Source organism: Gopherus flavomarginatus, chromosome 12 (assembly GCF_025201925.1).
Source record: "Gopherus flavomarginatus isolate rGopFla2 chromosome 12, rGopFla2.mat.asm, whole genome shotgun sequence".
Classification (NCBI taxonomy): Eukaryota; Metazoa; Chordata; order Testudines; family Testudinidae; genus Gopherus; species Gopherus flavomarginatus.
This window is the reverse complement of record NC_066628.1, coordinates 637,886-660,633: the sequence shown is the minus strand read 5'-3', so window position 1 is coordinate 660,633 and position 22,748 is coordinate 637,886. Positions and strand designations below refer to the sequence as shown.

Genomic DNA, 22,748 nt, shown 5'->3' with positions numbered 1-22,748 from the left:
CAGCTGCTTCTGCCCCTTGGCCCATGACACCCTCCCGGCTCAGCCCCTGGGGAGCTGGGCACTGGGGCGTTGGCACCGTGGAGGAGGAGTCTGCGGCTCCCTCGGTCCCCATTCAGGCCGATCCCTGAGCTGCTCCCGGGGGCAGAGGGTCCTGGGTCCTGCCGAGCATCGCCCAGCCCTGCGGCTGCCAGGCAGAGTCACTGGGGCACCCTGGGGCCTGGCAAAGAAAATCCCCCGTCCGTCCCGCTAGCCCCACGGCCAGGGGCTGATTTCTCTCCCCTCTCCCTGCAGGGCTCCTGAGTTAGATCCTGGGCATCGGATCCCCCGGCCAGCAGGAGTTTCCGTCCGTCTCTCCCAGCACCTTGCCCAGCCCGGAGAATGCAGAACCTGGGGCCGGTCCCTTCCTGTCCCCGCCTGCCCCCTGCGCTCTGCCTGGCTCCAGCCCGCGCTGCCCCCCCGGGGACCCGTCCCTGCCCCTCAGTCCCTGCAGGGCCCTGGGGCGACCTCTCCTGCGTTAACCCTTTCCCTGCCCCAGCCCAGCCCCACGCCCACTCTCGCTGATCCCACAGCCCTTGGGGAACCTTTGGGGGATGCTGCTCCACAGCCTGGGGGGAAGCCGGACTGAGGCCGGGTAGTGTTAGAACTGCTGCACCCTAATAAACCATTCCCAGCCCCCCCTCTCCTCCCCCTGGCTCCATGCTCATTGCTCCCACAGGGCCGGAACAGGGCTGGGGGCTCTGGGCTCTGGCTGGGAGGAGGGGACTCAGGGCACAGAGCAGCTGCCCTGGGGGAGGGGACTCCCCAGACACACCCTGGGGCCATTCAGCGGCTGGAGGGATCAGGGCTGTGCTGGGCAGGGCCGGATCTGACTGGAGGGAGGGGGCAGTACCCCAGAGGGGGGCTCTGCGGGTGGGGGGGGCTCCTGGGGGGGGGCTGTGGGTTCCCAGTCCCAGTGCAGACTGGTTCCTTCCCCAGGGGTGGGGGCAGCAGGGAGGAGGCCGTGGGGAGGGGGCCCCCAAGCCCCTTTCCCAGGGGAGAGGCAGCTGCAGAGGGGGAGATGCTTCCATCCCCAGCCCAGCAGCATGGACACCCCGTCCTGAGGGGCAGCGATGGGGCAGGGCTGGGCTGGAGGGGGTTGTCAGTGAGCTGGGCTATGGGAGAACCTCACGGATGGGGCAGGGCAGTTGTTATCCAGGGGTCCAAACCCCCCAGGGAGTCAAAGCCCTGTCCCCCCAGGGCCCAGAGACTCAGCAGTGACACCAGAGCCCTATCCCAGTCAGAGTCCCACATCCCGCTTGGGGGGTTGACTGTGGGGTCCCAGCTACGGGGGACCCCACAACTCTGGGGCGATATGTGGGCTGGGTGCTCACATTCCCCCTCCCCCCAGCCCAGCCTGCTCTATTGCTGCCACTCTGCTCCAGGGCTGCCCCACTGTGGCCATTAACGCTCCCCTGGCCCATCCCCCCACTGCTCCCATTGGGTACTGGTGTCCCCATCACTTCCTGTCCCAAAGTGCCATGTGCTGTTCCCCAGCTGCCAGGCCCCACCCCAGAGGTGGCTGCATTTCTAGGGGGGGAATTGGCCCCAGTGCTATCGGGTGGAATGACCTCTGAGATCCTGGTGGGGGAACGTCCCAGAGAGCGGGGAGACCAGGCCGTGGGGACGTCCCTGTCAGCTGCTCCCATGGGCTGTTCCCGCGGGAGGGGACACAGGACGAGGGCGTGAATCTGTGTGAGTCACTCAGAGCCTGGCCTGCTGCTCCTACTGCTGGCCAAGGCCCCCCGCCCTGGAGTCTCCTCTCTTCAGCACCCCACACGTACCATCCCGTCCCTGCTCCTGCCCCCTCACCCCCCGGCTATTCACCTTCCTGACACTGTGGGCAAGTGGATGGGGCTGCACTGAAGGGCCGGGGGAGGGAGGGACTGTCTGGCTCAGGGGGTCAGGGATGGGACACGGGGCCTCTGCCCTTTGGGGGCTGGGGGCTCTGATCCAGCCTCAGGGCAGGGGACTGGCTGGCTTAGGGGGCCGGGGCCGGGACATGGAGCCTTTGCAGTACAGGGCCGTCAGTCCGGTGTCAGCGTGAAAGTCCCCGTGCAGTTGCCCACAGTCCAGTGGAGACATTTCCCCGTCCCCGCGACCCAGAAAGGGTTAACACTCCGTCTGCTTGTGGGTGGACAGAGGGACAGACTGACACCTGCTTTCCCCTCACCCTGGTTTCACTTTCCCCTCGGGATGGTTCTGAGCCCCTCCAGCCCCAGCCCCAGCAGCATCCAGCACACCCTGCTCCCCGACCCTCCCACCCCGACTCTACCCAGCGCCCGGTGATGCCACAGCAACCTGTATCTAGACTCTTGAGGGAATAAAAAAATCAACTCTGACATTCCACAATGGAGAGAGGAGGGGGTGGAACTGGTGCTTCTGGCTCCACAAGGAGACTGCACCACCAGGCACAAATACCTGTCCCCAGCCTCTCTCCATTCACTGGGAATTGGAACCCATGTCCCTTGTCTAGCAAGTACCACCCAACTGAGGGTGAGTCATTTGTCACCAAGCAGTCCCACAGCTCGGCAGCCTGGGATAGGGTGGGCGTGCCTACGCAAATACACTCTCTGAAATTCTTTCCACCAGATGTCAGGGTAGAGCTTATCCTGACTCTGCTTACATTTACAACACACCTGTTAATGCATCCCAGAATCAGGTTTGCTTTTTTTGCAACAGTATCACACTGTTGACTCATATTAAGCTTGTGGTCCACTATGACCCCTAGATCTCTTTCGGCCATACTCCTTCCTAGACAGTCTCTTCCCATTCTGTATGTGTGAAACTGATTGTTCCTTCCTAAGTGGAGCACTTTGCATTTACCTTTATTGAACTTCATCCTGTTTACCTCAGACCATTTCTCCAATTTGTCCAGATCATTTTGAATTTTGACCCTGTCCTCCAAAGCAGTTGCAATCCCTCCCAGTTTGGTATCGTCTGCAAACTTAATAAGCATACTTTCTATGCCAACATCTAAATCGTTGATGAAGATATTGAACAGAGCCGGTCCCAAAACAGACCCCTGCGGAACCCCACTTGTTATACCTTTCCAGCAGGATTGGGAGCCATTAATAACAACTCTCTGAGTACGGTTATCCAGCCAGTTATGCACCCACCTTATAGTAGCGCCATCTAAATTGTACTTTCCTAGTTTATCTATAAGCATATCATGCGAGACCGTATCAAATGCCTTACTAAAGTCTAGGTATATCACATCCACCGCTTCTCCCTTATCCACAAGGCTCGTTATCCTATCAAATATCAGAGGGGTAGCCGTGTTAGTCTGGATCTGTAAAAGCAGCAAAGAATCCTGTGGCACCACGATTTCAACAGCTTCCACCCCACCATCAACCTCAGCCTGGACCAATCTACATGGGAGGTCCACTTTCTTGACACCACGGTGCAAATAAGTGATGGTCACATTAACACCACCCTATATCGAAAACCTACCGACCGCTATGCCTACCTTCATGCCTCCTGCTTCCATCCCGGGCACATCACACGATCCATTGTCTACAGCCAAGCACTGAGGTACAACCGCATCTGCTCTAACCCCTCAGACAGAGACCAACACCTGCAAAATCTCCACCAAGCATTCTCAAAACTACAATACCCGCACGAGGAAATAAGGAAACAGATCAACAGAGCCAGACATGTACCCAGAAGCCTCTTACTGCAAGACAAACCCAAGAAAGAAACCAACAGGACTCCACTGGCCATCACATACAGCCCCTAGCTAAAACCCCTCCAACGCATCATCAGGGATCTACAACCCATCCTGGACAATGATCCCACACTTTCACAGGCCTTGGGTGGCAGGCCAGTCCTTGCCCACAGACAACCTGCCAACCTGAAACATATTCTCACCAGTAACTGCACACCACACCATAATAACTCTAGCTCAGGAACCAATCCATGCAACAAACCTCGATGCCAACTCTGCCCACATATCTACACCAGCGACACCATCACAGGACCTAACCAGATCAGCCACACCATCACCGGTTCATTCATCTGCACGTCCACCAATGTAATATACGCCATCATATGCCAGCAATGCCCCTCTGCTATGTACATCGGCCAAACTGGACAGTCTCTACGGAAAAGGATAAATGGACACAAATCAGACATTAGGAATGGCAATATACAAAAACCTGTAGGAGAACACTTCAGCCTCCCTGGCCACACTATAGCAGACCTTAAGGTGGCCATCCTGCAGCAAAAAAACTTCAAAGGACCAGACTTCAAAGAGAAACTGCTGAGCTTCAGTTCATCTGCAAATTTGACAGGATTGAACAAAGACTGTGAATGGCTTGCCAATTACAGAACCAGTTTCTCCTCTCTTGGTTTTCACACCTCAACTGCTAGAACAGGGCCTCATCCTCCCTGATTGAACTGACCTCGTTATCTCTAGCTTGCTTGCTAGCATATATATACCTGCCCCTGAAAATTTCCATTACATGCATCTGAGGAAGTGGGTATTCACCCACCAAAGCTCATGCTCCAAAATGTCTGTTAGTCTATAAGGTGCCACAGGATTCTATCCTATCAAAGAATGCTATCAGATTAGTTTGAAACGATTTGTTCTTTACAAACCCATGCTGGCTATTCCCTATCACCTTACCACCTTCCAAGTGTTTGCAGATGATTTCTTTAATTACTTGCTCCATTATCTTCCCTGGCACAGAAGTTAAACTGACTGGTCTGTAGTTTCCTGGGTTGTTTTTATTTCCCTTTTTATAGATGAGCACTATATTTGCCCCCTTCCAGTCTTCTGGAATCTCCCCCGTCTCCCATGATTTCCCAAAGATAATAGCTAGAGGCTCAGATACCTCCTCTATTAACTCCTTGAGTATTCTAGGATGCATTTCATCAGGCCCTGGTCACTTGCAGGCATCTAAATTTTCTAAGTGATTTTTTACTTGCTCTTTTTTTATTTTATCTTCTACACCTACCCTCTTCCCGTAAGCATTCACCATATTAGACATTCCTTCAGACTTCTCAGTGAAGACCGAAACAAAGAAGTCATTAAGCATCTCTGTTCTTTCCAAGTCTCCCGTTACTGTTTCCTCCTCCTCACTGGATAGAACCCTTGTCTTGATAGCTGGGCATTTGCAAGGGAGGAGACACATGGGGGTGGGGCGCAGGGGAAAACACAGCCCTACTCCCCAACCTCCACACCTGTAACAGAGGGCAGGGTTCCCTGGGCCCATGGGGGGGGGGAGCTCTGGTGGGGCCGAGTTGAGCAGGGGGCAGGCCGGGTCCCAGGGCAGTGCCAGGCAGCTGTAGGGCCTGGGTATGGAGGGCCAGGTACTCAGCTGGGTCACGCGGCACTGACTGATGGCACGACACCAAGTCATAGCATGGGATCAGAACGGCTACAGGGTGGGATGTGGGGGGACGACATTCTCCCCAGGTGATTGGTCAGACCCAGGGCAGGGGGTCTCCAGAGATTTACCAGCTCCCGTCTGGCTCTGGGACTGCCTCCATCTCAGTGTGGGGAACCCTCCCCTGCCCCATGGGGACCAACCAGCCCCGAATCCCCCTGTCCTGTCCCCCTGCAATCCCCTCACTGGGCTGTGGATGGGGGGATGCCAGCCGGGGCTCTCCTGGCACCACAGAGCTGGCTGAGACTCCAGCAGCGCCTAGCGATGGGGGCCAGCAGTGCCCGTTCGAGGGGCTGGGCCGTTACGCTGCACTATGGGCTTGCTCCCCAGACATCGGGGCTCCTCAGGGCATCCTGGGTCAGGCCTCTGGAGATAGAGGGGCCATAAGTCACCTCGGGACATGCCCCCACTCCCAGTTCAAGGCAGGGGATGGAGCCGGGCCGAGAAGCAGTGGGTATGGGCTGGCAGGGGGACGGGGGGCCAGACTCCTTGCAGGTGGCAGCGAGGGCAGTGTCTGGAGCGCCAGGGTCTTTCAGTCGGGTAGCGGCGTCTCCCTCCTGCAAAGGCCCAGCCTGAGATGGTGACAATGGTACCTCCTCTGCCCCTGGGCTCCCCCCAGGACTCCAGGGGCACCCCACTGACACCTCCTCCCCAAAGCCAGATCCCTGCAAATGCCGGCAGGAGACAGGCCAAACGCCCGGCTCTGGGCTGTGCCGCACACCCGTCCCACAGCAGGATGCAGGAGGGGGGCTGGACGCCCGATCTCAGGCCAGTCTGGGGGGCCCAGCCTGGGGCGTAGCCGGGCGGACATACAGCCAGTCAGGACAAGCTCCTCACGAGGCCGGACACAGGGATCCCGGCTGAAATCCCTGGGGCCGAGTTACGCAGGAGGCCAGGCTGGCTGAGCAGAACCCGGGGGACATTTCAGAGGCCCGGGACTGCACCCCCCGAGCCCTGGCTCCTGCGATTCCAGGGATCCCCTGGCCTGAAACCCCCCAACACACAGACCATCAACAGTCACATTTCACACCTCTTAAAAATCCTCCCCGCCCCCCGGGCTGCTACAGCAACCAGCGCCGGGCGCCTGCCTGGAGCCCTCTGAGCCCAGCTCCTCGGCCAGCCGGCCCCTCTCTTCCAGGGAGCCCCTGTGCCCCCTGCCCGCCTCTGGGGAAGGGGCAGCGCTGGAGAGCTGGGGGAGCACCAAGGCTCATGGCGAAGGGGCAGCCAGGGCCCAGCTGGGGGGACCTTGCTGGGGTGATGTGACGCAGTAGGGAACGGGGTGGGTTGACCTGGGACTGTCTGCATGGGGGGTGGGAGAACAGGGGATGCCTTTAGGTGGGGGACGGTACCTGAGCCAGGAAGTGGGATGGGGGGAGTGGTCACCCCCCCCCCAGAGCTCTTAGGTAAAGAGAAGGGGCCCCCTCAGCCGGATGGGAGACCTGTAAGAGCAAATGAGCAGTGTGGGGGGCACCGTGGGCGGTGCTGTCCCCTCCAGGCAGCGCTGACCCCCGCGATGCCGTGGGGAGTATTGACCCGGTAATGTTGCAGGAGAGTTGTACTGGGACGGATGGGAGACTTTCCCTGAGGGACGGTACCTGAGCCTGTAACAGGAGAGCCCAGAAGGCGGGTGGGGCCAGGTGACCCCTCTGCCTGGGAAACTGGACAAAGGAGAGGAGTGGGGGGAGCCAGCTGGAGGGGTTTTAGTTTCAGTTTTGGGCTGGCTGGGAAGAGGCAGGAACCCCAAGTCTGGGGTCTAAGCTCCCTGCCCCCCAGAGGGACCTGGCTGAGGGGTCCTGCTTCTACCTACAAACCCTGCCTGGGCCTGTGTTCCTCTCGGCTAATAAACCTTCTGTGTTACCGGCTGGCTGAGAGTCCCGGGGAATCGCAGGAAGTTGGGGTGCAGGGCCTGACTCCCCCACACTCTGTGACGTGTGCGTGTGTGTGTGAGGGGGACGCAGCATGGGGAGGGAGGCTCAGTTTGCCCCCAAACCAGCAGAGCACGTCAGCACACGCAACATCTCACAAACTCAAGGGGGTCGCTCACCAGCTCGTCGCTCGGCACGTTCACAGGATCGGGGCCTCTAGCCCCTTACTGACCTGCGTGCATCCCCCTCCCCTGCCAGTCTGAGACTTCGGTCCAGCTCCTCCCGCTGCCGGGACACAGACACGGCCGGGCGTATCCCCCACAACCTGGGGCCTGACCACACCAGAGAGGTGTGTGTGTGTGTGTGTGTGTGTGTGTGTATTCCAGGGGAGCACAGGCAGATTGACCCACCCAGGCAGCTGCGCCCCACCCCCAGCCTGCACACCCCTGCGCGCCCCCCAGGGGATTACCAGGGTCCTGCTGCAGCTGCCTGGCTCTGCCATACCCAGCGGCCATGCCTGGGCCTCGCACCCATCTGACATAGCACCAGGGCCCCTCTGGGTGCCAGGCTGAGGGTGAATCCCTCTGGGGCAGCTCCTCCCCGGGTGCAAACCAGCATTGCCGTCGGGCGGGGGGGGGGGGCATTGATGATTTACACCGCTGAGTAGCTGGGCCCGATTCACCCTCACGTGGCCATTTCCACCTGTCCCTGACACCCGGCAGGACGGGGTCTCCCAGATCCCTGTGCCAGGCCCGCGACAGGAGCATCCCGCCCGCAGATGTGTCTGGCTCTGGCTCCACACTCAGGAATGTCTCTTTCCCGCTTTGCGCCGGCGGGCAGCTGCGCCAGCCTCTCCCTCCGCTGGGGGCTGGAAACGGGCTACGTGCCGGCCTCAGCCTGCTCCTGACCAGGTCCGCCACTGGTTCTCGGGCCTTGGCCTGTAACTGCAGCAGCTCGTCCCCCCGCCAGGCTTTTACACCCTTTGGCTACAGAGCGATGGTAGCCCCTGGCAGCCGAGCTCCTCCGGCCTCCTCTAAGTCAGCTCCAGCCCCCGCGCAGCCCAGCAGCCCTTTGGGGTTCATTGCTCAGCGTCGCGGGACCAGAGCCGGCCTCAGCGTACCAGCTCTGCACCAGATTGGCTGGCACAAAACGGGGGCAAAGCACTCGCCCCCCACCCCCGTGTAACTGGCTGCATGACACACTGGGCGGTGAATGGGGGTGGGCTCCGGGATAAAATCCAGCTGCCAGCGGCTGGTGCAGACCGCAGGCCACAGGCCGGCCTTGCAGTGGGCCACGGATCTGCACGGTGGGTTTGTTCCTGGCCCGTATTTTCATGGGAGGTGAAGGAAAACAGAGCAACAGAAAAAGCCCCAAGCAGGGCGAGGCTGAGCGGGGTTGGGGGGAGCCAAGGGGGCAGGACACCAAAAATAACAACCCCCAAAAGCAGCAAAATTCTAGCTGATCTATTACAACACAACTTCCAACATTACTTACAAACATTACACTGGCCGCCGGCTCAGCACCGGGGACACCCGCTGCCTGTCAAACCCCGAAAAGCCAAGACAGTCGCCACATGAAACGTGTGTCTGGCGATCTGAGAAAATCAACTGGATCCCCCTCCAGTCCCCTGCTGCAGGATGGGCAGCATCGCTGGAGCGCTGGGCTCGTGTGGGATTCAAACTCCGCGGCAGGACGCAGACCCCTGTGTGTCTCCACACCTTAAATAATAGAATTAATTTAAACCCCCCTCGCCCTGTTCTCTAGCCCGGAGCGACTCTCAGCCAGCGTAACACAGGAGGGTTTATTGAGAGTTGAACCCAGCACAGGAAACTCTCCAGCCTCAGGCCTGGCCTCCCTCAGCCCAGCACATCCCAGTCCCCCTGCAGCCAGGTGGGCTCTGCCTGCTCCCCCTCTCCAGCCCAGAGCCCCACTGCTTCCCAGCTGGGCCTCTGATATCCCCGGCCCCGAGCCCCCTCTGTCCATTGGCTTCTCTCCAGGGAAACAGGGTCGTAAATGGAAGGCCTGGGTCTCCTCTCCTCTCAGCCCCCCGCTGACCCCTCTAGCTGGAACCAGCTGGTCAGGTCCCCGGGTCCTCTTCCTGCGGCCAATTGTCCTTCCCCTGGCCAGAACCGGCTGCCATGCCCAGGACCGGCGCTAGGGGTTTGAGCGCCCTAGGCGGACGGCAATTTCGGCGCCCCGCGCGCTGGTCCCGCGGTTCCGGTGGAGCTGCCGCAGTCGTGCCTGCGGGAGGTACACCAGAGCCACGGGACCAGCGGACCCTCCACAGGCATCACTGTGGCAGCTCCACCGGAGCCACCTGCCGCCCCCCCCGGCAAAACGGCGCCCACCATTTATTCTGGCGCCCTAGGCGATTCCCTAGGCTGCCTAAATGGTAGCGCCGGCCCTGGCCACACCTGAGCTGGGTCCTCGAATCACCAGGTCACCAGTTGCTGGGGTCACCATCCTCCAGGCCGTTGGCCAGGGTCCCGAGTTCCCTCTCCAGTCCTGTGTCCCAACAAACTCCCTCTCCCCTCCCCTCTTTAAACCAGTAACACCCGGGGACACTGAGTCCCAGCCCCTCTGCATGCAACCCACTGGAAAACCACGAAAAGAAAATCCCCCACTTCGTCACATCCCCCCACCCCGCCCCCTGCAGCCCAGCCCCTAGCACCGCTCTGGGGCAATGGGGAGCCCTGACTGCCCAGGCAGAGCCCACTGCTGCCCCCCCTGCAGCCCAGCTCCTAGCGCCACCCTGGGGCAATGGGGAGCCCTGACTGCCCAGGGAGAGCCCACTGCTGCCCCCACCCCCTGCAGCCCAGCCCCTAGTGCCGCCCTGGGGCAGTGGGGAGCCCTGACTGCCAGGGCAGAGCCCCCTGCTGCACCCCCTGCAGCCCAGCCCCTAGCACCGCCCTGTGGCAATGGGGAGCCCTGACTGCCTGGGCAGAGCACCCTGCTGCCCCCACCATGCTCCCTGCAGCCCAGCCCCTAGCACCGCCCTGGGGCAATGGGGAGCCCTGACTGCCCGGAGAGAGCCCCTGGCTGCCCTCACCTCGCTCCCTGCAGCCCAGCTCCTAGCGCCTCCCTGGGGCAATGGGGAGCCCTGACTGCCCGGGGACAGTGCCCCCTGCTGCCCTGCCCCCTGCAGCCCAGCCCCTAGCGCTGCCCTGGGGCAATGGGGAGTCCTGATTGCCCAGAGAGAGCTCCCCGCTGCCCCCGCCCTGCTCCCTGCAACCCAGCTCCTAGCACTGCCCTGGGGCAATGGGGAGCCCTGACTGCCCAGGGAGAGCCCACTGCTGCCCTCACCCCAGCCCCTGCAGCCCAGCCGCTAGTACCGCCCTGGGGCAATGGGGAGCCCTGACTGCCCAGGGAGAGCCCACTGCTGCCCCCACCCCCTGCAGCCCAGCCCCTAGTGCCGCCCTGGGGCAGTGGGGAGCCCTGACTGCCCAGGGAGAGCCCACTGCTGCCCTCACCCCCTGCAGCCCAGCCCCTAGCACCGCCCTGGGGCAATGGGGAGCCCTGACTGCCCAGAGAGAGCCCCTGGCTGCCCCCACCTCGCTCCCTGCAGCCCAGCTCCTAGCGCCGCCCTGGGGCAATGGGGAGCCTTGACTGCCCGGGGAGAGCCCCCTGCTGCCCTGCCCCCTGCAGCCCAGCCCCTAGCGCTGCCCTGGGGCAATGAGGAGCCCTGACTGCCTGGGCAGAGCACCCTGCTGCCCCCACCATGCTCCCTGCAGCCAGGCCCCTAGCACTGCCCCATCTCCCATCGAGCCCGGCCTGGCACTCACCGTTGGGCAGGTCGGGGTGGTAGAGCCACAGGTCCTGGCAGGTGCGGGCCGGGTTGTCCTTGGTGCCCATCGGGTGCTTCATCTGCTCGATCTCCCTCTTGAGGGCGTTGAGGGAGCCGAAGATCTTGTCCATGCCGCCTGCATGGCCGTGGGCCCCGTCCGCTGCCATCCCCTCCCCGTCCTCGCTCACCAGCTGGCTGGCATTGATCAATCACTTCCTCTTCCTAGGCAGCTGGATGGCAGTGGCTGGATCACCTTCCTGGGGGGCCCTGCACCGGCACAGCACCGTCAGTGGGGCAGGAGCAGGGAGGGAGGGGGAGGAGGGAGGGCAGGGACAGGAGGTGCTGGGAGGAAGGCAGGGAAAGCAGGGGGAAGGAGGGTCGGAGGGGCACCACCATGTTGTGTGACTAGAGTGACCAGAGAGCGTGGGGGGTAATAGGAACCTGTCTAAGAAAAAGACACAAAAATCGGGACTGTCTCTATAAAATCAGGACATCTGGTCACCCTGCGTGTGACAGACACTTGACAAAATTACCGAACTTAGTGAGAGACATTGAGGAGGGGTATTACGTCATTCAGTCATTCAACCTGTAAACTAGCGCACATAATTTTCCACACTGAAAAAAACCAGTAACCTAGCTAGCTAGCTAATAAATAATAATAACAATAAAAAATTCAACTCATATAATTAATGACAACGTGTGTGTACACTGTGTATGAGATTATTACGTGAGAAATGAAAAGAAGTTTGGGGATTTCACAAGGCACTTCTATCATTTAAACGCATTTGGTGCCCTGAGCAATGATAACACTTCTTGCAAATCGCATAACTAGGGAACCCAGGGTCCTCTTCCCTCACCCCATTGCCAAGGCCCAGTGGTTATTGCTGGCTGCCCCAGGGCTGCAGAAAACCCTATGGGCAGAACATATGGAAAGAAGGGGGTCAATTTATACAAAGGGCTGAAGGGGGCTCCCATAGTGCATTAATTAACACAATAAATACATCAAAATGAAATGCATTACAGAGATAAGAACCTGTCATGCCAGACTTTACTTCATGAGACGCTCCAGAGAAAGAAGTCCCAGGGGGAGTAATGGGAGTGGGGGTGTCATAAACAGATAGTTAAGGGTTAATGTCTCTTTTACCTGTAAAGGGTTAACAAACAGTGAACCGGACACCTGACCAGAGGACAAATCAGGAAACAAGATACTTTCAAATCTCGGTGGAGGGAAGCCTTTGTTTGCGTTTTTTGGGGTTTGCTTTGTTCTCTCTGGGTCCTGGAAGGGACTAGACGTGCAACCAGGTTTCTTGCCAATCTCCCTGCTACAGTCTCTTATATATTCAGAATAGTGAGTATTTAGTAAGAAAGGCGGTTATAGTCTTTTAATTATCAGAGGGGTAGCCGTGTTAGTCTGGATCTGTAAAAGCAGCAAAGAGTCCTGTGGCACCTTATAGACTAACAGACGTTTTGGAGCATGCGAAAGCTCATGCTCCAAAACGTCTGTTAGTCTATAAGGTGCCACAGGACTCTTTGCTGCTTTTACAGTCTTTTAATTGTTTTCTGTATTTGTAAATGTGTATTTGGCTGGAAGTATTTTAAATTGTATTTCTACTGGAGGAGGCTTTTTCTCCGCTTTCTATAAGCTGACAGACCCTGTAACTTTTACCATCTTAAGTACAGAGACAACTTTTACTTTTCTTTCTTTCTTTTTATTAAAAGTTTTGCTTTTTAAGACCTGTTTGATTTTTTTTCTCCTACTTAAGGCTCAAAGGAACTGAGTCTGTACTCACCAGGGAATTGGTGGGGAGAAGGGAAAGGTGAATTTCCTCTTTGTTTTAGATTCACGGAGTTTGAATCTGTATTGCCTCTGGGTGAAGGGAAAAGAAGAGGAGGGGGGAAGGTAACATTCCTCTCTGTGTGGTGATTCAAGCAGTTTGAATCACGGTGATCTCCTAGTGTACCCAGGGTGGGAAAGAGCTGGGAGGAAGGAAGGAGGGGGAAGGGAAATGGTTTATTCCCCTTTGTTGTGAGACTCAAGGAATTTGGGCCTTGGGGTCCCCAGGGAAGGTTTTGGGGGGACCAGAGTGTATCAGGCACTGGAATTCCTGATTGGTGGCAGCTTATCAGATCTAAGCAGGTAATTAAGCTTAGAGGAATTCATGCTGGTACCCCAACTTTTGGACTCTAAGGTTCAGATTGGGGAAAGATACTATGACAGGGAGATCCTAGGGAGGCCAAAGGGGCTGGTGGAGGGAGCGGACAGAACAGGGGTAGAGGCAGAGTCGCTGCAGGGTTGACCCCTGTGGGAGATGGCAAAGTGTGTCCAGATATGGATTTCAAACCCCTTCACTGTAGAGATTATAAGGCTGACTAAAGAACAAGTGAGAGAAGAAATTGCTGTTCAAAATTCCATCCTTCACCCAATGAAAGAGGTAGGTTCTCAAAACAGCATAAACCATCACAGCAAAACTTCAGAATCACCTGCAGACTTGGAAGAACCCATAAAAGAACCTGAACAACCTAACATGAGCGTGGCAAGCGACGTGAAGGTTTCTGTTTGGGTTTATTTTTGTGAGATTTACAATGAGTACGTTTACCACTTTTTGCTCCCAGTGTCAACTGACAAGAAAAGATGGTTGCTGTGTCTTACTCAACAGGGCCGGCTTTAGGCCGATTCGCCCGATTCCCGGGAATCGGGCCCTGCACCTAAGAGGGCCCCGTGCCTTAGGCACCTTTTTAATTTTTTTTTTTTTTTTACTTACCTCAGGTCCCCGGCTGCGGTCTGCTCTGGGGTCTTCCGTGGTCCCGCTCCCTGACCAAAGCGCAGGCGGGAGCGTGGCAAGCCCCACGGCCACACTCTCCCGGCTGGAGCTCCGGCCAGAGTACGGCAAGCCCCGCGGCCCCGGCTGGAGCTCCAGGCCCTTTAAATAGCCCCCAGAGCCCTGGGGTAGTGGGGGGATCCGGGGGCTATTTAAAGGGTCAGGGCTCCAGCTGCCTCTGCCACCTTTTAAATAGCCGCCGGAGCCTCGCCACCCCCATGCATTCCCCAGGGCTCCCGTGGCTATTTAAAAGGTCCGGGGAGGGGTAGAAGCTGGGGAACCCCGGACCCTTTAAATAGCCGCCAAAGCCCTGCGATAGCAGGGGGTTTGGAGGCCATTTAAAGGGCTGGGGCTTCAGCTGCCTCTGCTGCACCCCCTGCCCTGCCCACACCAGCCCCGCTCCCCCTGCCTGCAGCCAGCTCTGCACCCCGTGCCCACAGCCAGCCCCTGCCAAACCCCCTGCCCTGTCTCCAGTCATCCCCTGCCACACACCTCTGCGGCCCTGCCCAAAGCCAGTCAGCCCCACACACACTGCTGCCTGCACCAGCCCTGCACTGCCCGCCCTGCCCTGTCTCCAGCCAACCCCTGCCTGAAGCCAGCCAGTCCCACACTCCTCTGTCTCCAGCCCTGCCAACCCCTGCTGCACCCCCCTGCAGCCCTGCCTGAAGCCAGCCCGCCCCACAAACCCCTGTCTCCAGCCCTGCCAACCCCTGCTGCACCCCCCTGCAGCCCTTCATGAAGCCAGCCTGCCCCACACACACCCTATCTCCAACCAGCCCTGCACCCCTTGCCCTGCCTGCAGCCAGACCCTACCCCCAGTCAGCCCCTGCCCTGCCTCCAGCCAGCCCCATGTCCACTGCTGCCCTGCAGTTCCAGGGCAGTAACCCTGCACACCTGCTTCAATGAGAGGGGCAGGAAGCAGCTGGGACCCACACATGTGCACACCCCCAGGGAGTGGCAGGGACCCACACATGTGAAACGGGTGGTCATTAATAACCAATCAACAGCATATATGATGCAAAGTACATAATATATAATTTTATTATTTATATAGTAATGGAAAGTAAATAATACATGAAAGAAATGAAAGGCTTTTTTTTCCACTCTTTTTTTTAAGTAATCCCTGCCAGGGCCTCGCCGAAAATGTTCGAATTGGGCCCCGCACTTCCTAAAGCCGGCCCTGCTACTCGAGACATCAGAGGCTGCTCTGATGTAAAAGATCTGCAGTGGATTCAGATTTCTGATTCAAAAGCAGCTACTAAACTTCTGCAGCTCGGGCTGAAGCACCAGAGTGTTGCTTGCACCAAAGGGAATCCTTACTGCAGTCCAAGTCGCAGCATATTCACTGTTCAGTGTTAAAGACTGAAGATTGGAAGCACCTGATGTAACACCAGCCAGTGACTCTGCGATCTTGCTGGCTCAGAAACACACACGTACCAAGACGCGCAATGAAGGTGATTGAAAGAGAGTGGAAATATTAACACTTCTCTACTCATTCTAGCTAAATGCATCAGTGCACTCAAGAACAGTCCACAGTCAGAGCTGCAGCTGCACATACCGTTTGGGGAAACTCACTTCCGTCAAGGCCATTTCAGTGGAAAAGGGAAGCTACATATGATGGTAAACAGCAGCCAGTGTGCTGCTGCATATGACAAAACGCTCAATGCTCCCCGAGAGCAGCCATTTGTCCAGAAGTCTGCAAGAGACGTGGCTCTCATAATAACGCTGAGACTAAAACGCAGGTGGCAGGAAGAAGAGCCCCGGTACTTTGGGAGAGGAACCTGGGGGATGTGATAGAAGATGATGATCATTTAACTGTGGCTAACAATGACACACACGAACAGCATGATATGGCAGAAGAGATGTCAAATGAGGAGGAGGAAAAGAAAGTAATTCTTGGAAAAGAAGAGGATCTGAGATTACTAGCTATAAGAGAAGACTTGAGAAGGAAGCTGATCAACGAGAGAAAAGATAAGTGACTCCTGGAATTTAAACTTCGTGAAGAAGTCACACAAGAATTCACTCAATATTTTGCTCAACGGAAACCAGATTTCAGGCAATGCCTTTCTCGTGATCCAGAGTTGCTGGAAGAAGCCTCTGAACAACGCTTGGAAATCTACCAGGATTTGGTAAACGAATGTGCCAAAAAGCTGGATGAAGAACAGGAGATAAAGAATTCCCACTGCAGTGAAAGAGCTGGAATGCTGGAAGGAGGCAACAATGTAGCTCCTGAAAACTGTATTGCTCTTGAGGGCATTACTGATTCTCTGCCAGCTGATGTCACTGGTAGTAAGAAGCAGGCAGGAGGAGCTCACAGGATCCCTAGCAGACCCACAGGAAGCTATTCCTTGGCTTGAACAACAACTGGGGAAAGTTCCCGTTGAGCTAACCAAACCCAAAGAAGGGCTGACACAGAGAACCGAAGAGCTTGGAATGCAAGTGATGACGTGAATCTGCTCGACAGAAGAAGCTACTGAGAAAATGACGACAGGGAATAAACGGATTCAAGAGCTAACGCACATTGTGGAGCAACAAGAGGATGTTAGAAGTAGACTACAGGACTTAGTATCCCATTTAGAAACTACAGTAAAAGACTATAGGTTCGTCTACACTACGGGATTATTCTGATTTTACATAAACCGGTTTTATAAAACAGATTGTATAAAGTCGAGTGCACACGGCCACACTAAGCACATTAATTCGGCTGTGTGAGTCCATGGTCCGAGGCTAGTGTCGATTTCTGGAGCGTCGCACTATGGGTAGCTATCCCGTAGCTATCCTATAGTTCCTGCAGTCTCCCCTGCCCCTTGGAATTCTGGGTTGAGATCCCAATGCATGATGGGGCAAAAATCATTGTCGCTGGTGGTTCTGGGTACAGCCTCACTCCTCCCTCCGTGAAAGCAGCAGACAACCGTTTAGCGCCTTTTTTCCTGGGTAAACTGTGCAGACGCCATAGCACAGCAAGCATGGACCCTGCTAAGATCAATGCCGCAATCGTGGACGTTGTAAACACTTCACACATTCTTGTGCAGTCTATGCTGAACCAGGACCTGCAAAGCCAGACGAGGAGGCGGCGGCTACGGCAGAGCGACGACGAGAGCGATGAGACATGGACACAGAATTCTCTCAAACCGGGGGCCCCTGCGCTTTGGAGATCATGCTGGTAATGGGGCAGGTTCTAGACATTGAACGCTGATTTTGGGCCCGAGAAACAAGCACAGACTGGTGGGACTGCATAGTTTTGCAGGTTTGGGACGATTCGCAGTGGCTGTGAAACTTTCGCATGCATAAGGGCACTTTCATGGAACTTTGTGACTTACTTTCCCCTGCCCTGAAACGCCAGAATACAAAGATGAGAGCAGCCCTCACAGTGGAGAAGCGAGTGGCAATAGCCCTCTGGAAGCTTGCGACGCCAGACAGCTACCAGTCAGTCGGGAATCAATTTGGAGTGGGAACATCTTCTGTGGGGACTGCTGTGATGCAAGTAGCCAAAGCAATCATTAAGCTGCTGCTACGAAAGGTTGTGACTCTGGGAAACATGCAGGTCATAGTGGATGGCTTTGCTGCAATGGGATTCCCTAACTGTGTGTGTGTGGGGGGGGTGATAGATGGAACCCATATCCCTATCTTGGCACCGGCGCACCAGGGCACCCAGTACATAAACCGCAAGGGGCACTTTTCAATGGTGCTGCAAGCACTGGTGGATCACAAGGGACGTTTCACCAACATCCACGTGGGATGGCCAGGAAGGGTTCATGATGCTCATGTCTTCAGGAACACTACTCTGTTTAAACGGCTGCAGCAAGGGAATTACTTCCCAGACCAGAAAATAACAGTTGGGGATGTGGAAATGCCTGTAGTTATCCTGGGGGACCCAGCCCACCCCTTGATGCCATGGCTCATGAAGCCATACACACAGGCAGCCTGGGCAGTGGTCAGGAGCTGTTCAACTACAGGCTGAGCAAGTGCAGGATGGTTGTAGAATGTGCATTTGGCCGTTTAAAGGCGTGCTGGCGCACATTACTGACTCACTCAGACCTCAGCCAAACCAATGTCCCCTTTGTTATTGCTGCTTGCTGTGTGCTCCACAATCTCTGAGAGAGTAAGGGGGAGACCTTTATGGCGGGGTGGGAGGCTGAGGCAAATCACCTGGCCGCTGACTACGTGCAGCCAAACACCAGGGCGATTAGAAGAGCACACCAGGAAGCGGTACGCATCAGAGAAGCTTTGAAAACGAGTTTCATCATGGGCCAGGGTACGGTATAACTGTTGTGTTCGTTTCCCACTTGATGAACCCCCCCCTTGATTGACTCATTCCCTGTAAGCAACCCACCCTCCCCCTTTGATTACAGCTTGCTTAAGGAAATAAAGTCACTATCGTTTTAAAAGTCAATTGTTCTTTATTAAAAAGACATTATAAAAAGAGGGAGAGAAATGACAAGGTATCCTGGGTGTGGTTTGGGAGGAGGATAGGAGGGAAGGAAAAGGCCATTAAACACATTTCAATGTAATGACAGCCTTTTGGTTGGACGGTCCATGGGGGTGGAGTGGACGGGTGCACCAGGACCGGCGCTAGGGGCTTGAGCTCCCTAGGCGGACAGCAATTTCGCCGCCCCACGCGCTGGTCCCGCGGCTCCGCTGGAGCTGCCGCAATGGTGCCTGCAGAGGGTCCAGTGCTCCGCGGCTCCAGTGGAGCTGCCGCAGTCGTGCCTGCAGGAGGTCCACCAGAGCCGCGGGAGCAGCCGACCCTCCACAGGCACCACTGCGGCAGCTCCACCGGAGCCGCCTGCTGCTCCCTCCGGCAAAACGGCGCCCACCAATAATCCTGGCGCCCTAGGCAATTGCCTAGGCTGCCTAACAGGTAGCGCCAGCCCTGGGGTGCACGAAGCCTTCTCCCACGCGTTCTTACACGTCTGGGTGAGGAAGATATGGAACATGGTGAGTGGGGAGGGTGGTTAAACATGGGCTGCAGCGGCACTCTGTGACCCCGCTGCTGTTCCTGAAGCTCCACCAGACGTCGGAGGATGTCAGTTTGATCACGCAGCAGCCCCAGCATTGCATCCCCCTACCGCTGATCTTCCTGCCTACACCTCTGATCTTCCTGCCGCCACCTCTCATCTCGAGCATCTCTCCTGTCCTCACGTTGGTCCCTCCTGTCCTCACGTTCACTGCCGTCTTTCCTGTAGTTTGATACCACGTCCTTCCAATCATTCAGATGAGCTCTTTCATTGCAGGTTACTTCCATGATTTCCGAGAACATTTCTTCTCACGTCTTTTTTTTCTTCCTCCTTATCTGAGATAACCTTCGGGATGGAGTAGGGAGACTTGAAAAATGTGCAGCTGCATGAGGGAGGGAAAAAAGGGAAAGAAGTATTTAAAAAGATACATTGTGCAGAACAATGGTTATACTCTTTCACAGTGAACAACACTATTCACCTTACATAGCACATATGATTTCACTACAAGGTCGCATTTTGCATCTTAATATTGAGTGCCTGTGCCTCTGGGGTTACAGATCTCACAGACGCAGGCCTGGGCATCAGAATTCAGCTTGCATGTGGCCATGGTAAGCCATTGTCTTTCGGCTTCTGCAGCCTTCATATACACAGTGCCCTCCTTTCCCAAATACCAAGCAAAGCCCTTTCAGTGATGCTTCTGTCCTGTTAACATGCAGCAGCAGAAGCCACCCCCACCTCCAATTCTGTGGGATGATCGCGTTACCCCTCCCCCCACCCCATGGCTGGTTTCATGGAAGATCACTGATAATCACCCCCCTTACCCCCCTCCACCACGTGGCTGGTAGCAGGGAAGATCCCTGATAGCCAAGCGCAAAAAAGCTCAGCGCTATTCCCCTCCTCCCCTGCCTCCGCTTGGCTACGTGCAAGGAAGGATTTCTTTTAAGCAACAGGCAAACAGTCCAGTAGGAATGGCCATCTCTGTCCCCTTACTTAAATTCCTGAATTTCAACCAGGTTACCATGAACGATATCACTCTCCTGAGGATAACACAGCGAGATAAAGAAGGGATGTTTCTTGAATGCCAGCAATCGCCGGGACCATACGCAGCTAGGCTTTGTCATGCAATGATACCAGATTACTTGCCACATGCATGGCGTGGTCAAGTGTCCTACCATGGGGGACGGAACAAGGCTGCCTTGCCCAGAAACCTTCTGCAAAGGCTTTTGGAGTACCTCCAGGAGAGCTTCATGGAGATGTCCCTGGAGGATTTCCGCTCCATCCCCAGACATGTTAACAAACTTTTCCAATAACTGTACTGGCCGCGAATGCATCCCAAGTCCTCAGGGCAAATCAATCATTAAAAAACACTTGCTTTTAAACCATGTTTTATATTTTCAAAGGTACACTCACCAGAGGTTGCTTCCATGGCTTCACTGTCTGGGCTAGTGGCTTGGGAGGGCTGGGAGGGTAATTCCGTCTGGGTGAGAGAAAGCTCCTGGCTGTTGGGAGAATGGAGTGCTGTGTGCTCTCTGCAAGCTCGTCCTCCTCTTCCTCCTCCTCATCTTCCCCGTCCGCAGAATCCTCAGGCATGGCTGAGATTACCACCCCCACCGCGGACTCCACGGACAGGGGTGGGTAGTGGTGGCGCAGCCCCCTAGAATTGCATGCAGCTCAGCGTAGAAGTGACATGTTATAGACTCATAATCTCATAGACTCATAGGTCAGAAGGGACCAATCTGATCATCTAGTCTGACCTCCTGCACAAGGCAGGCCACAGAACCCCACCCATCCAATTTTATAACAACCCCTATCCCAGGACCGAGTTATTGAAATCCTCAAAAATGGTTTGAAGACCTCAAGCTGCAGAGAAACCACCAGCAAGCGACCCATGCCCCACGCTGCAGGGGAAGGCGAAAAACCTCCAGGGCCCCTGCCAATCTGCCCTGGAGGAAAATTCCTTCCCGACCCCAAATATGGTGATCAGCTAAACCCTGAGCATGTGGGCAAGACTCACCAGCCAGCACCCAAGAAGGAATTCTCTGCAGTAACTCAGTTCCCATCCCATCCAACATCTCCCTGCAGACCATTGAGCAGACCTGTCTGGTGGTAATTCAAGATCAATTGCCCAAATTAACGATCCTATCATAACATCCCCTCCATATACTTATCAAGCTTTGTCTTAAAGCCAGGAAAGTCTTTTGCCCCTACTACTTCCCTCGGAAGGCTGTTCCAGAACTGCACTCCCCTAATGGTCAGAAACCTTCTTCTAATTTCAAGTCTAAATTTCTTAATATCCAGTTTATACCCATTCGTCCTCGTGCCTACATTAGTACAAAACTTAAATAATTCCTCTCCCTCCCTAACGTTAACCCCCTTGATATATTTATATAGAGGAAGCATATCCCCCCTCAGCCTTCTTTTGGCCGGGCTAAACAAGCCAAGCTCTTTGAGTCTCCTTTCATAAGGCAGTTTTTCCATTCCTCGGATCATCCTTGTAGCCCGTCTCGGAACCTGTTCCAGTTTGAATTCATCCTTCTTGAACATGGGACACCAGAACTGCACACAGTATTCCAGATGGGGTCTCACCAACGCCTTATATAACGGTACTAACACCTCCTTATCCTTGCAGGAAATACCCCGCCTGATGCATCCCAAAATCGCATTTGCTTTTTTAACAGCCGTATCACATTGGCGACTCATAGTCATCCTGCTATCAACCAGTACCCCAAGGTCCTTCTCCTCCTCCGTCGCTTCCAAATGATGCGCCCCCAACGTATATCCAAAATGTTTTCGGCCCTGCCCCAGACCTTCCGTTTGCTGCTCTGGTTTTCTGGTAGGCTTGTCTGAGCTCCTTAACTTTCACTCTGCACTGCACTGAGTCCCTGGTGTGGCCTTTCTCCATCATAGCCTTGGAAATTTTTTCAAATATTTTTTCATTTTGTCTTTTGGAACGGAGTTCTGTTAGCACGGAATCCTCTCCTCATACAGCGATCAGATCCAGTACCTCCCGTGTGGTCCATGCTGGAGCTCTTTTTCGATTCTCAGGAGACTGCATTGTTATCTGTGCTGATGAGCTCTGCGTGGTCACCTGTGCTGATCAGAGCTCCACGCTGGCCAAACAGGAAATGAAATTCAAAAGTTCACGGGGCTTTTCCTGTCTACCTGGCCAGTGCATCTGAGTTCAGATGGCTTTCCAGAGCGGTCACAGTGGTGCACTGTGGGATACCGCCCAGAGGCCAATACCGTCGATTTGCGGCCACACTAACCCAAATCCTATACCGATTTTAGCGCTACTCCTCTCGTCGGGCAGGAGTACAGAAACCAATTTAAAGAGCCCTTTATATCGATATAAAGGACCTCGTAGTGTGGATGGCTACAGCGTTAAATCGGTTTAACGCTGCTAAAATGGGTTTAAACGTGTAGCCTAGACCAGACCTACGACAACTCTGGAACTACTAGTGAAAGACAAGTGGCAGAGGAGACCAACAATGGGACAGTAGAAGGCACTCAGTCTGGTGAAAGTGTGAAGCATGTGTTGGATGTAGGAAGAAAACACTGGTTTGAAAGTAAGCCTACCCACAAGGAAGAGACACCTACAAAGAAAGGCCTCGTTTCTACCACAGCCGAACAGGAAGCCTTCTGAAAAAATCACATTCCAATGCCAGCACCAGAGCAAAACCTTGCAATTCGTAAACTTTTTTGACTGAGAAGAAAGTCAGCAACATGAAATGCTATGTGGAAGTAACTGTTTATTTTCATTGTCTTGTCTGTTGCCTCAAAATTCATAAAATAAAATAAAATAAAATAAAATAAAATAAAATAAAATAAAAAACTGTTTTTAGAAAAAACAGTCTCCCCTGCGGGTGGAGACACTGATCACTATCACTGAAGGAGGG

The 22,748-nt window shown here is 55.4% G+C and overlaps 2 protein-coding genes across 25 annotated transcripts in view; one reads left to right on the top strand and one right to left on the bottom strand.

Moving 5' to 3' along the window:
- Positions 1-22,748, bottom strand: part of LOC127032759 (HLA class II histocompatibility antigen, DR alpha chain-like) — a 414,007-nt gene that overhangs the window by 181,412 nt on the left and 209,847 nt on the right. The gene's annotated exons all lie outside the window — the stretch shown is intronic.
- LOC127032762 (DLA class II histocompatibility antigen, DR-1 beta chain-like) overlaps positions 1-22,748 on the top strand; it is a 287,605-nt gene that overhangs the window by 176,041 nt on the left and 88,816 nt on the right. For 7 of the 17 annotated variants that reach the window (XM_050920326.1, XM_050920319.1, XM_050920323.1 and 4 more), the window contains exon 6: positions 292-676. The exons of the other annotated variants lie outside the window; for them this stretch is intronic. In XM_050920326.1, the coding sequence (XP_050776283.1) occupies positions 292-305 (14 nt within the window). In that variant the 3' untranslated portion in view covers positions 306-676. Of the gene's footprint in view, positions 1-291; positions 677-22,748 lie in introns of those variants that run through there. 17 annotated transcript variants of the gene reach the window in all.